At 43.3% G+C, this 14,687-nt stretch overlaps 1 protein-coding gene across 2 annotated transcripts in view; it reads left to right on the top strand.

Moving 5' to 3' along the window:
- The first annotated feature begins 7,770 nt into the window (after positions 1 to 7,770).
- Positions 7,771 to 14,687, top strand: part of TASOR2 (transcription activation suppressor family member 2) — a 69,579-nt gene continuing 62,662 nt past the window's right edge. The window contains exon 1 of one of the 2 annotated variants that reach the window (XM_047754845.1): positions 7,771 to 8,323. In XM_047754845.1, the coding sequence (XP_047610801.1) occupies positions 8,266 to 8,323 (58 nt within the window). In that variant the 5' untranslated portion in view covers positions 7,771 to 8,265. The remainder of the gene's footprint in view (positions 8,324 to 14,687) is intronic. The other variant, XM_047754847.1, reaches the window with a different exon arrangement.

Here is a 14,687-nt window from a genome sequence, read left to right as displayed (position 1 = left end):
ATACGCCCACGTGTCCATGTGCAAAAAAGTGTCCAGCTGCCGCAACTCTCTACCTTCCTTTACATGGACTGGGCTGCGTGCGCTAAGCTCCAGAGTGCCCCCATGCTTTCATTGTAAGGACAGACTTTCTACAGGAGCTGGCATACTCCCTGTTTCTTTCATCTTTCCAGAGAAATCATTCCAAATTGTTCATGTTCATTAAAACAAACACCTTTTGAAGTCTTGCAGTAGAACTGAAAAATTTGTTTGATTCCCAGTGGGTGACTGAATAATGGAGCTTTTTTTTTCTTCTTCAAAGCAGCTTATGAAGTTCAGGTATAACCTTGCCCAAGTTCGTTGCAGCCATGTCAGGGAGTAATACGTGTGAAAAAAAAAAAAAGAGAGGAAGCAGAACCAGGCAGAAGGGGCAACCAGACTGCAGTGCAGACCCAACCCAGCAGGAAGCTTGGAATCCCACATTGGGCAGGAAATGGTTAAGCCCCTGTAACGCTATGGTGTTCAGTCGTTGGTCAGCTGCCACCCCAAGAAAGGCATGACTTTGGCTTAAAAACCAAAGCAAACTCTGAATCAGCTGACGTTGGGGATGTCCTCTAACCATACTCTTTGCTTTGAAATGGCAGGTTCTTTCTTTAAGAGGGACCAGAGCAGCCTTATCCCTCAGCTGGACGCCAGTAATCCTTACCCTCCCTGGAGTTTCAGAGCCACTGCTTTAAGGTTACCTGTTTGCTTGTCCTCGTTCATTTCAATAGTAAGAGATAATTACACCTAGGTTGTATTCTGCTACTGAGATAATTTTTGCGGTTGTTATAATTTGCTTTTTTGTATTACCTAGTTGTTTTGTTGTAGATGTTTCTCTGGATTGGACCAGGTGGTATACCAGATGGCCCTCCTACCTAAACCAAAGATGTCTAACATTCAAGCGAGGAAGTAAAACTAGTAGTTAATTCGAGAGATGATTGATGATAGGACATGACTGGGGAAATTTCGAGGAAACAAACAAACATCAATTTTGGACCAGTAATGGGTGTTTTTCCACAGAGTGGGTGGAACGGAAGCTAGAAAACAAGCTCTAACCCCGTTTCCTTCCTCTCTTGTCCAGTTTCCTCTGAGAGATTTTCCTCTGTTTGCTTTTTTCCTCTTGTTCTTTCCTTTCTCCACTCCAACATAACAAAAAAACTTCTGTCAGTCAGTAACGTTTATCTATTGAGTTTCCCCCACTCTTTTTTTTTTCTTTTTCTTTTTAGGGCTGCACCTGCGGCATATGGAAGTTCCCAGGCTAGGAGCTGAATCAGAGCTGTAGCTTCTGGTTCACACCCAGCCACAGCAATGCAAGATCTGAGCCACATCTTCGACCCATGCCACAGCTCACCGCACAGCCAGATCCTTAACCCACTGAGCAAGGCCAGGGTCTGGACCTGCATCTTCGTGGATCCTAGTGGAGTTTGCAACCCGCTGAGCCACAACGGGAACTCCCCATTGAGCCTCCACTGTGTGAAATATTTGACACTGGGACTATGGGGGATAGGAGAGAATGGAAAATGTGATCCTAAGACCTACAGAGGTTTCTGCCTCTGCCTCCCTCCCGCTTCCCCCAACCTTGGCCACCATTCATCGGTCATCAGAATCATCTTTTTAAAATACAGATCTGATCAGATCTCATCATGTCCTCAATACGCCAAAGGCCTGTCTCACAAACGACTTGCCATCCTCAGCAATGCTGAGCATTCACGCCTCTGTGCCCTTCTGCTTCCTCTGCCTGCAGAATCCTACTCAGCCTTGAGGGACCAACTTAGATCACCTCTCCCACGAAGGCTGCCTGGTTCCTACAGCCAAATTTAATCCCTCATGCCTTTGTGTTTGCCCAGAAACTTTTTTCTTTATATTTTTTTAAACACACAGCACTGTGTTTACACTCTTCTTACAGCATTTGGGGGTGGAGGATTGTAGCGTAGCTAAGTTTCACAAGCTGGGCAACCGAGTACTCTTCAAACACAGAGATATTCTTAGTTTTCTTCTTATTAAAGATAATTTAACTTCTTTTTTTCTCCCCCATTTTTATATACACACACCTCTATTCCTCACTCTCCGAATACAGCTCTGTGTGTGCATATGTGTTGTTGGAGAATTGGGGGATATATTTTTGAGAGAGAAAAAGAAGGCAAATATTAACTCCAAGGAATATAAAAAGCTGTACAAAATTGTGTTTACGGCTTAGCCGTGGACATGATAAAAATGATGATACTACTCTTTTGGGAACATGGAAGGAGGCCAACGTCTATTTGCAGGCTATTGTCCAAAAGAGCTCAGTCCTCACCACCCATATTAGGACGGTCCTATCCCAAACTGAGAGATCAAGGGTGGCAAAAACCAAACCCAAAAAACCCCACATGTTTTTAGAAGCATGTAGCAAAATAGCACAAAAAATGGAAGTTTTTGTCTCTGAGGAGCGGGGAAAAAAGGGAGGTAATCTACACAGTACCATGGACCCAGCTTGGGGAGTCCGGACAGGCTTCCTAGACTGAGACCTGAATACACACTCGTTAGAAGACAAGACATCAGGCAGAGCACAGGTCTGGCAGGGACGAGGTATGTGGACTTTTGGCCACATAAAAAATCAGTGTGGTTAGAGCACAGAGTGCCACGGAAGGTGGGATTGGGATTAGGGTTGCAAAGACGGCTGTTATTATGAAATGGAAAGGTGAGCAGTGTCAGCTCCCAGAAAGCCTGAGAAACCATGCAGAAGAATTTGGACTCTAGTTAGGAAAACGGAATCATGAGTAATTTTAAGCAACTTCCTTCAAAGTCATACATTTCCAAATGAAAGTGATCAAAGAAAGAATAGTTGCTCTTTTTTTTTTCCTGCAAGCAAAACCTCGTGTTCACTGTTGTTGCCCTGTTGCGATTTTTTTAGTGTTGCTGTTTTCAATGGTCTTGTATGAATGACACAAATGTCAGCTTACACACAAGCACACATGTACATTTTTTGTTTTGTTTTGTAGGGTGGCACCTGCCACATAGAGAAGTTCCCAGGCTAGGTGTCTCATCAGAGCTATAGCTGCTGGCCTACCCCACGGCCACAGTCATAGCAACGCAGGATCCGAGCCATGTCTACAACCTTCACCAAAGCTCACAGCAACACTAGATCCTTATCCCATTGAGAAAGGCCAGGGATCGAACCCACATCCTCAAGGATACTAGTTGGGTTCATTTTCGCTGAGACATGATGGGACTCTTGTACGCTTGTATGTAGGTATAGTCATGTTAACATTATGTGTATTGTGTTTATTTGTATTTTATATACTTACATTTACATGTGTGTCACTTTTTTACTCTGCTTTCAAGTCACAGCCCTATCAAGGGGAAATGGAAAATGGATTTGGTCAGATTAACCACTCTTCTGATGAAAAGGCACATCCGGTCAGAGGATGCATTTCACAAGCATTATAAAAACGAGAGCTGGAGTTTCTGTCGTGGTGCAGTGGTTAACGAATCCGAGTAGGAACCATGAGGTTGTGGGTTCGATCCCTGGCCTTGCTCAGTGGGTTAAGGATCTGGTGTTGCCGTGAGCTGTGGTGTAGGTTGCAGACGCAGCTCAGATCCCGTGTTGCTGTGGCTCTGGCGTAGGCTGGCAGCTACAGCTCCGATTCGACCCCTGGCCTGGGAACCTCCATATGCCACAGGAGTGGCCCAAGAAATGGCAAAAAGACAAAAAAAAAAACCACAAACGCTCAAGAACAAAAATTCCATCCTTGCAAACAATTTGAGAATCTGCCTCCTAGATATCAACTTGGGAAGAAAAAAAAAAGGTAGGGGCAGGAGGAGGGAAGATATTTTTTCTTGGAAGTTTCTATAGTTCTGAAGAAAAATAAAATCATTCTTTTTAGTACAAAAGGTAAAACAAGTACAATTAATAAGTCATTTTTAATTTCTTGGGATGACAGTTTAGTAGTTTCATAGTGTAACTGCTGTCAGATAGATTAAGTTCATCTTTTAAAATCACTCCCCTGGAGTTCCCACTGTGCCTCAGCAGAAACAAATCTGACTAGTATCCATGAGGATGCAGGTTCAATCCCTGTCCTGGCTCAGTGGGTTAAGGATCCAGTGTTGCCATGAGCTGTGGTGTAGGTTGCAGAGGCAGCCTGGATTCTGCGTTGCTCTGGCTGTGGTGTAGGCTGGCAACTGTAGCTCCGATTGGACCCCTAGCCTGGGAACCTCCATATGCCAGGGGAGCAGCCCTAATAAATAAATAAAGTTAGAATCTTTTATTAAAAACCCCTATCAAGTTGAGGAAGATCCCCTCTGTTGCTAGTTTGTTGAGTGTTTTTTTTTTTTTTTCTTCCAATCAGGGTATTGGATTTTGTGAAATGCTTTTTATGTATCTATTGAAAGAATGATGTGACTTTTGGTTTTTGTTCTACTGATATGATTTATTATATTAATTGATTTTTAAGTATTACTTCAACCTTGTATTTCTGGGATAAATCTCACTCGTCCATGCTGTATAATTTTTTTTTTTTTTTGGCTATGTCATCACTATGGCATTCAGAAGTTCCTTGGCCAGGGAACTTGACCTGAGCCACAGCAGTGACAACACCAGATCCTTAACTGCCAGGCCACCAGGGAACTCCTATAATTCTTTTTTGTTGTTGTTGTTGTTGTTGTTGTTGTATTGCTGCATCTAGTTTGCTAGTATTTTGTTGAGAATTTTTGCATACATGTTCTTAAGAGATATTGGTCTACAGTTTCCCTTTCTTGTGATAGTTTTCTCTCTTTTTTTGTAACAGTATAATATTGGCCTCATAAAATGAATAGCGAAGTGTTCCCCCACCCCCTCCTTCTGTTTTTTAGATCTGGCATTGCCTCACCTGTGGCATAGGTCACAGATGTGGCTTGGATTCAATCCCTGGCCTGGGAAGTTCCATATGCCTCAGTATGGCCAAAAAAAAAAAAAAAAAAAACTTAAAAAATATGCAGAAGATTTATACACTGAAAAATATAGATGCTGCTTAGAGAAAATCTGAAAGAACTAAATAGAGAGCTCACGTTCATGAATTCAAAACTGGAATATTAAGATATTAATACTCTCCAAACTGATCCATGTAATTAAACACAATCTCAAGCAAAATTCTGGCAGCGTGGGGGGGGGGGTTCTTTAGATAGAAGAGAATCTGATTCTATTATTTATGCAGAGATACAAATAACTTAGAATAGCCAAAACTATTCAAATATTGGAAAAAGAACAAAGTTGGAGGCAAAGCAAATTCAAACCATAACACACCCTTCAGAGTAGCTAAAGTTACAAAATGTTGGCCAAGATGTAGAGCTAAAATTCTCACATACTTCTTGTGGAAATGTAACTTTGTAAAAGCTATTTGCAAAAAGTTTGACTTTATCTATTAAAATTGATGGAGTTCCCGTCGTGGCGCAGTGGTTAACGAATCCGACTAGGAACCATGAGGTTGCGGGTTCGGTCCCTGCCCTTGCTTGTGGGTTAACGATCCGGCATTGCCGTGAGCTGTGGTGTAGGTTGCAGACGAGGCTCGGATCCCATGTTGCTGTGGCTCTGGCGTAGGCCTGTGGCTACAGCTCCGATTGGACCCCTAGCCTGGGAACCTCCACATGCGGCGGGAGCGGCCCAAGAAATAGCAAAAAAAAAAAAAAAAAAAAAAATTGAATATATGCCTTCTTTATTGCCACAGAAATGCTGTACAATAAACCACTCCAAACTCAGTGACTTAGGACAACAGCATTAATTCTCATGCTCACCAGTCTTTAGTATGTCTAAGCTTCTGCTGATCTACCAGGTTTGGCCTGAAGGTTGGATTCCCATCTACTCCATATTATGTTTGTTCTGAGGGACCAGATTGATGGGGCAACAGCTACATGACACCATGTTCTCCTCATGGGCATCTCTGCACTCAAGAGCCAAATCAAACTACACAAGCACACTTAAAACTCTGCATATATCATGTTTGCTAGTATTCTATCAGCCAAAAGAACTCAAATGACCAAGAACAACATCCATGGGGTAGAAAAGTCAATTTGGCCAACAGCGGAAGACCAAAGGGAGTAAATATTTGCTGAAGCAAAAATCCAAATTATCATGTCTAGTATGTCACACACCCAACATACCTGACGCCCATGTAAACCAGGAGACATGAATAAGAACATTCAAGCAGTATTATTCCCAATAGGCAAGAACTGGAAACAATGCAAATGTCTATCAACAGTAAAATGGATTTTTGAAAATGTGGTACATCCACAGCTACACACACAGCAATGAAAATGAAAGAATAATGCACACAAAAACATGTCTCACAATGTTACTCCAAAGAAACCAGGCATAAAATTATTCCATTTATATAAAGTTCAAGCCACAAGCAAAAGGAAATGGCAAATTTGAGGGATGTGTATTTAAGCAGCAAACCTGTTAGGAAAGGAAGAAATTATCCTGCAAGTTAGAATAGTGGTTAAACTTTTGGCCACACCCAAGATATGTGGAAGTTCCCAAACCAGGAATCCTACCTGCGCCACAGCAGTGGCAATGCGGGATCCTTAACCCACTGCACCACAAGGGAACTCCTGGTGAGTGGTTAAGGTTGATGGTAGGGAAGGGCAGTGGGTATCTACCCAGAGGTGGCACAAGAAGCAGCTTCTGGGGTTTTGGTAGTGTTCTCTTTCTTGCCATGGCAGTGATTTCATGAATATTTGCTTTGTGATAAACCAGGGAGTTGTGCTTACTGGTTTTGTGTACTTTGCAAAATATTTACGATACCTCAGTCTCTGCTTTAACAGCCAACCTTCCACAGTTCGCTAACACAACTTTACTTCTAGGGGCTTTCCACTTGCTTTGTCTTCTGCTTGGAAAGCTCTTCCACCACAACTTTGAGAACTGGCTTGGTCCGTTTTTATCGTGGAGACTTGACCTCAAACGTCGCTTGTTCAGGGAGACCTTGTAGCTGCACTCCTTTGCCCGGGCCTCCAGCCTCCAATCCCATCCTCCAGCATTTCTGGCTTGTTTTCACAGCATTATTAAGTTAAATTCCGCTGTCGTTAAGTTGGTGGGGGTGGTTTACTTGTTACTGATTGTCATCCACCTCTGGAATAATCCCCACGTGTGCAGGGCCCTTGTCTGGCTTACTCCTGACTGTAGCCTTCCTGCCGAATTCAGCATCCAGCCCCAGTGAAGAGTTAAAGGTGCTACTGAAGGAATAAACCATTCCGCTCATTATGCGGCCCAGTGCCTGGCTCACAGTTAAGTGTCTGTGGCTCCTAAGAGCTGTCATTGCTAGAGTTACCACGGTTCGTGGTCCCTTAACTCTGCCCTGGAGGTCACACTTGTAGAAGTGTTTTCCTAGGGAACCATCACGTAAACGACGTACGCACGCGGATCAACGCTTTTGACACTACAATAAGGGCGTGACTTTGTAAACATCGCCTTTGGGCAAGACTAAAGCGTTGCCGCATTAGCTATACCAGGAGAATCAATGAAGTAAAGTAAAGACACGTGCAGCCAACGAGCCCCAAAGCAGGTGCAGGCCCATCATGGCGACGCCGCCGCGTCTCCCCTTGCGCGCCTTCCGCATCCGGCGACGCGTAGCACCAGAGACTCCCCGCCCCGCCCAGCTGCCGCGCCTGCCAGAGTCCACCGTCCAATCCCGGGGAGCGCTGTTGCATCGCGCATGCGCAGCGGGGAGAGGCGAGCGCCGCGTGGACGCCGGCCCAGTCCGCGCCTGCGCGTCTCCTTCTCCTCAGCGATTGGCTCCTGCGTCTTCGGGGGACGCCACAGTTCAGTTTTCACTTTCTTTCCCCCCACCCATCTCCCCTTCCTGTGGGCTTGGGGTTTTGCTTCCGGGTTCCAGCGCCCGTCACGGATAAAGTCGACCTGTTCCCTCAGGCCGCGGGGCGTCTCGGCGTCCGCGCCTTCCTATGAGCGTCTGGGGCAGGGGCGACGCTGGGCTGACAAGCGTAGCGGGGCCTGCGGCCTTCGAGCCTGGACATCGGGCCCGTGTCCCTCCCGCCGGCGCTTCGGGGCAGCCCCGCGACACCCGGGCGGCGCTCCCCGCACAAGGGCGGAGAGCAAGGACGGGCTGCGACGTGGAGGGTCCCGCGCGCGGCTGACGAGTCTGTGCGAACGCGGGCGAGGCGCCCCGGGGGAGCCGGGAGGAGGGGAGTCCCGGGAAGGGGCGGCTCGTTCGCAGGGTCCCGCGGGCGTGGGACCGAGGGGAGGACGCGCGTGCGGAGCGGCGGACGGCACCCCGGAGCATGGGGAGGACCCTGAGCGCCCCTCGCAGGTCCGCGAGGGCGGCGGCGGCGCGGACAGGTGAGCCTCCCCTCGGGGACGCCCCTCGGTCCCCCGGGGCGGAGCGCGCGGCGGGGCTGTCGGGGCGCTCGCTGGTGTGGGGCTTGGGCAGGCATTGACTTTGCATGCGTGTCTGTCTGCGCTGCTCCGGGCCGGCGGTTTTCAGAGTCTTCGCCGTTGCTTTGCTGCGGTTCTCAGTCGCTACCCCACGGTCTTCCCCGGCTTGGAGTCGGGCAGCGCCTCCCAGGTGCGTGCGGGGCGGGCCTCGGGGGTCCCCGGCTCCGGGTCTCCCTTGGAGTTGCCGGTCCGAGGACCGCTGCATCCTCGCGGCCGCTGCACCCAAGGCCGGGCCGGAGCTCTGACCCTGTGGCTTGCGCGGGCTGGGAAGGCATTTTCTCCGCGTTGGTGCCGCCCGCACCCCAGTTTTCTTTCCGTAGAGACTCCACGGCCGCTTAGGACCGTTCGCTTTAAAAAGGAGGCGTAAAAAGAAGAGGCGTTTCCCGGGAGGGTGGGTGGTTCAGCAGAAACCGAGGTAGCGCGGGAGGACTGTCATCACGGGCTGGTCCGTGCCACCCGGGGGGTCTCCCGGCGGCACCACGCAGCGTTTGTGGCAGAGCGCGGCACGTTCGTCTCAAACGCTGAGGAAGAGTCTCGGGAAATCCGCACGTTTCCCTTAATCCCCGCTTGTCTCTGAAATCCCGAAGTTTAAGTCCACCTCCCTCAGCCTTTACTCCGCTGTAAGGCAGAGGTAGGATGGCGAGAGGCTTGAGGACGCCTGCCAGACCTAAGTGTCGCGCCCGCCTCCGGTGTTACTGCGGAGGCGGCGGCGACGCGGGGCCGCGGCGTTGCCCCGAGGGCCGGGGGTGGGCATGGGATTTCATGCGGAGGCTCGGAGAGGGCAGGTCTGGGGCAGAGCGGCCGTTCCTCAGCAGTGTACGAATGCTTTTCTGTTGGACACCGTCCTTCTAGAACTGGATAGTTCTACGCAGTGTGTTCCGTGTGCAGCAGTAAGTAACCCGGTCTAGAGAAAAAGTAAAAGTGGCATAGTGTTCGTTCACCCTTACTTTAAGGAAGACAGCAGTGTTTGAAACGTGTTTTCAGGACGTTTATCCAAAGGTAACAGTTCTTTTTTAAAAAAAGCTGTATCACAAGCATCTCCTGTAATCCAGACATCGTTGCTGAAATGAATTAAAATCCAAAAAGGGTCTAAAAACTTGCTTGAAACATAACGTTTGTTAAATGAATACAGTATGATGTGCTATATCTGTTTAGGATAATTAAATAGGTATGGCACCTATTTATCAAATGAGTCTTTCATGCCTCTATTGATGGATGTTGAAGTTATTTTTAAGTTTTCCCCTATAATTAAAATGCTGCAGTGATTATCTTTTTTGCTTCGTGTGTTCACCATAGTATTTCTGTGCATCATAGCATTGCTTCCTTATGAGAATGATGGATAATAATATTGTTAAATTACCTTCAAATGATTGTACCCTCTTATATTCACTCTCTCAAAAGGTGTGTTTGTGTTCCCCCATTAGCCAGCACTGGATGATAATATTTTACTAATTTTCTGATATTTGAAAATAACATCTCATTGAAATGTTTGTCTTCCTTGGATAATCAGAAAGTTAAACATTTTTGGCCAGGTCATATCCTTTGCTGTTTTATTTTGGTTTTTTTTAATTGGGTTCTGAACTTCTTTGACCCATTTCTATTACCACACTGTTTTCATTATTGTAGCTTTACAGTATATTTTGGCACTTTCTTTTGAAAAAAGCTTTGGGCTCTTCTTTTGCATTTTTTTGCAGATGAAATTTAGAACCATCTTTTCAAGTTCTATAGAAAATCTTGTTGGGATATTGTTTGTGATTGCATTGAACTTATAGATTAAATTGAGAAGAGACATTTTTTTGAGTTTTTCCCTCAAGGAAAATAGGTATGTTTCCTTGTTTCTTCTGTTCAGATTTTTGTTGTAAAATATACCATCTGTGTGTACTGTTTTAAAAATAAAGTTTATCTGTGTGCCCTGCTTGATCACAAGGACCCTTAGCACTTAGAAGCCTTTGTTCTCCCCAGAAGCAAGAATTCCCTGCCCCATCCCACCACAGGCATCCTGAATTTTGTGTTAATTATTCCCTTGATTTTCTTTGTAGTTTTATCAACCATGTGTGTATCCTTAACCAACATATTGTTTACTTTGACCTGCTTTTGGACTTTAAGTAGAATTTGCTGATATTCTGTGATTTATTTTTGTTAAACGTTATGTCTCTGAGATTGTTCTCTATTAAAGCATGTACCTGTAGTTCAGAAAGTCTGAAATTTCAGGACTCCTTCACAGTTCTAGAAACTATCCAGGACCCCAAAATTATCTTTTGCTTCTGTGGATTATATCATATTAGATGTGAAAACCAAGCCCGTTTTTAAATATGGATATTGGTACATTTATATATAAGCATATGGCATATTTATTGATAGTAAACCTGATACATTTTAAACATTTTTGATGAAATATAGCTTCCAGAACCGAAAATAAGTTGGTGGCAAGAATGGCATTCTTCTATATTTTCTCAAATATCTTTAGCGATTAGACTCTCTTATTTGCTTCTGCATTCAGTCTGTTGCAATATATTGTTTTGCTTGCAGTATGTGAAGAAAATCTGGCCTCACTGAGCTGTATATTTAGAAGAGGAAGGAGTGTTTTAATCATCTTTTAAATATTGTGTTTTTCTTTAATACTCATCAAAATCTAATAGTTTCTTAAAGGTTAACTGCATTGTGGAATTTCTACAAATTTCATTTTATATTAATGTTATATGTACAAATTTCATTTGAAGCCACTGAACTCAAAGGCATCAGTAGTAAAACCTGAGCTGTCTTTTAAAAGGGATCTTTCACCCACGCATTGGTCATGTGAAAGATATTATTAGTTCACTGAATGATGTAGATTTCCCAAATGATGGCACATTTCAATTGATAATATCAAAAAAGTGACATATCTTATTATCATCACCATTTTGGGAACCACTCCTTGATTCACTCATTTTTGTTAATAAGCTACTATAAGAATATATTATGTGTTTATCCGTTTTATTCTTTAAGAACGTATTGGTTATTTGGGCCATTAGTGGTGCCCATTAATGTTAGGTTGTCTCCAAGTACATATATACAGTACTTTCACTTGGGCATGTTAGTAGTGGAATGGCTGGATCTGTTGGGAGGATATGTGGATGTTCAATTTCATTAGATAATATCTAACTTCTCAAATAGTGATTCTGACTTATACTCCACCAGTTATAAGTGAAACCTCCCTTTGATCTCCATTCTCTCCATTCTATATGACATTGGCCGCCTTTTTAATTTTTGCTAAAAGTAAAATTATACAGTACTGTGGTTTTAAACTGCTTACTTAAATTGAGGGTCTCTCTTCTCTGTAATATGTCTTGTTTTCCCCAGTTTTTCTACTGAGTGCTTGTTTTCTCTTATTAATACCTAAGAATTAAAATAAAATGTTACATATACAAGTTAATGAACTCTTGCTAAAAAAAAAAAAAGTTACTGGAATAATGTATTTAAACAACTAAAAAATATAAAGGCATACATTTTAAAAAGTCTTTCTTCCTTGTACCTGACCATCTCATTCCCCAATTTTTTAAATAATATTCCTCCTTCTTACTCTGATTTCTGCTATGTTCCATTATTTCCTTCCACTTATCAGTATATCCTGGAAATCTTCAAAATCAGAATATAGGAAGCATATGCATTCTGCAGAGTAGGAAAAACAGTTTTCTGTCTTGTGGCTGTACCAGTTTATTTTACCTAGTTAATAAATAGGTATTTGATTTTTTTTTCCTCAAATCTTTTGCTATTTAAAAAAAAAGACAGCAACTGGGGTTCCCATCGTGGCGCAGTGGTTAACGAATCTGACTAGGAACCATGAGGTTGCGGGTTCGGTCCCTGCCCTTGCTCAGCGGGTTAAGGATCCGGTGTTGTCGTGAGCTGTGGTGTAGGTTGCAGACGCGGCTCGGATCCCACGTTGCTGTGGCTCTGGTGTAGGCCAGCGGCTACAGCTCCGATTGGACCCCTAGCCTGGGAACCTCCATATGCCTCAGGAAGCGGCCCTTTCTAGAAAAGGCCAAAAAAAAAAAAAAAAAAAGAAAAAGAAATGTTCTTACCAGACAGGAGAACTGTTTAGAATTATTATTGTGTTTTACAGTCAGTGCTTGTTTCCCACATTTTTACTACTTTATTATTTGTCGACTCGTGTTTCTTGTAGACTCTCCATCTAGGACTGTATTCCTTCCGTTCAAAGTATATCTGTTGGTGGGAGTTTCATTGAAGGTCTGTTGATGATGAACTCTCTCAGTTGGTTTGCCTGAAAAATGTCTGTCTCCTTGTCATTTAAGGATGGTGTTTTGCTAAGTGCAGCAGTTAGGTCGGCAGATGGTTTCTTTCTCACTTTGAAGATCTCATTCCTCTGTCTTGTGATTTCCATTATTGCTATTGAAAAATCACCTGTCAATCTCTCAATTCCTTTTTTCTGGCGGCTTTGATATTTTTCTCTTGGTTTTTAGCTTTGTACTGTTTCACTGTTTCTTTATTTGGAGTTATTTGGCTTCTTAAGTCTGCAAATTGGAGGTGTTTTTAAATGTGTTTATTGGCTATTTATAATTCCTGAACAGTGACTTTCCATTTTTATATTCTATTGATCTGTTTATCTTAATGTATAAATAAATCTTTTATAACTTCATAGTAAATATTTTCTCTTGGTCTTTTGCTTCTTTCCCCTCTATGTTTCCCACAGTTTCTGCAACAGACTACATTGCCAAATTTGTGGATTTTTGATAATCTGATAAGTGAAAAATGAACTTTGACAATAAAATTCTGAAACTGGTCTTTTGGGAGAAGGAGTAGGACTGCGACCACTCTTGCGGGTTTTTCATCATAACCGGTTATTCAGATGTTTCTTCCATTAGACCAATGTTAGTAAATTATGTTTTTATAGTTTTCAAATGTGTTGGTGTAAGTTGTGTGTGATAATTTATAATTTTAGAAATGTTTTCCATATACTTGTAGTTATAGCCTCCTTTTGGTACTTAATTTTTTCTCTTTTATTGGTTATATTTGTTAAAGGTTATCCCAAAAAAACGGAATTTGTTTTTATTGATGAACTCAATTGGCCTTTTGTTTTTAAATTTGGCTTCTCTTTTTTAATTGTGAATTTTATAAGACATATCTGGGGCATACCTTGTTTCCTCTGAATAAGATTTTAGTAACACTTAATTGGATAACTAAGTCCCTTGGTAATACACTGTGTTAAAGATTCACTGCCCTCCTTGGCATGGTGAAATAAACCCTGTTTAGAGCCATTGGCTGCACCTGCTCCCTCATTAAGAGAAAGACTATTCAAGACCCTGACCCCTGAGGCCTGTTTTGATCAGTTGAGGCACCTGCCTCACCCAGTTGTTATCCCCTACTTCCCAGTGAGCCACCTTTAGTGAACAGGCCCATTCTATTCTTTGCCTGGGGTATTTGTGATGGCGTGTATGTAGGGGTGGTGGTGATTAAAAAAATCATTGTTATGGCATGGATTAGGTGTCACTTTCTCTTTTGTTATATGTAGTCATCAAAATAATCCAAAGCAGCCCTTAAAATGTAATTGAAGCTGAGAGAAATTTGTTAGGATTTTCTTGTAAGAGGACAAAACTACTTAACAGTATCCTTGTAGTATAGTAATGAATTTAATGAAGCCATTTCATTGCAGGCTGACAGTTTAATGCTAAAGCACGATTGATTGATATTTTTAAGGGCCACACCTGCGGCATATGGACGTTCCTAGGCTAGGGGTTGAATCCGAGCTACAGCTGCTGGCGCATGCCACTGCCACAGCAACGCTAACCCTGGATCAGGATCAGTGGGTCAGATCCTTGACTTGCTGAACGGGTCCAGGGATGGCACCCACATCCTCATGGATACTAGTCTGTTTCCTTACCATTGAGCCACAATAGGAACTCCCTAAAGCACGACTTAGTAAAACCTTGTTTGATGAAGAGCTAGAGTGAAGGTCAGTTCCTTTATACAGATGTGTGAAAATGGCACCTTATAAACGTTGAAGTGATTCTAATAAAAGGTGCATAGTATTGAATATGGAAAATATGGTCTCCTAAAAATCTGTTGACTTTTTATACAGCAGAGTAAAAAAGAACAAAATTTGATAGATAAACTGTTATAAGCACATGTCTGATATACAGAAATCTTTATAGTAGGATTGGGTTTTGAGAATGTTAAAAGTCTTCAAAAATTGAATATTAACCTTAAAAGTAAGCCACAGTTGAATGAAAAAGTCATAGTACAGAGGTACATTTTTTTGCTAGGTAATTTTAAC

Source organism: Phacochoerus africanus, chromosome 12 (genome assembly GCF_016906955.1).
Source record: "Phacochoerus africanus isolate WHEZ1 chromosome 12, ROS_Pafr_v1, whole genome shotgun sequence".
Taxonomy (NCBI): Eukaryota; Metazoa; Chordata; class Mammalia; order Artiodactyla; family Suidae; genus Phacochoerus; species Phacochoerus africanus.
The sequence above is the reverse complement of the archived record's forward strand: the minus strand, read 5'-3'. Positions and strand labels throughout refer to the sequence as shown.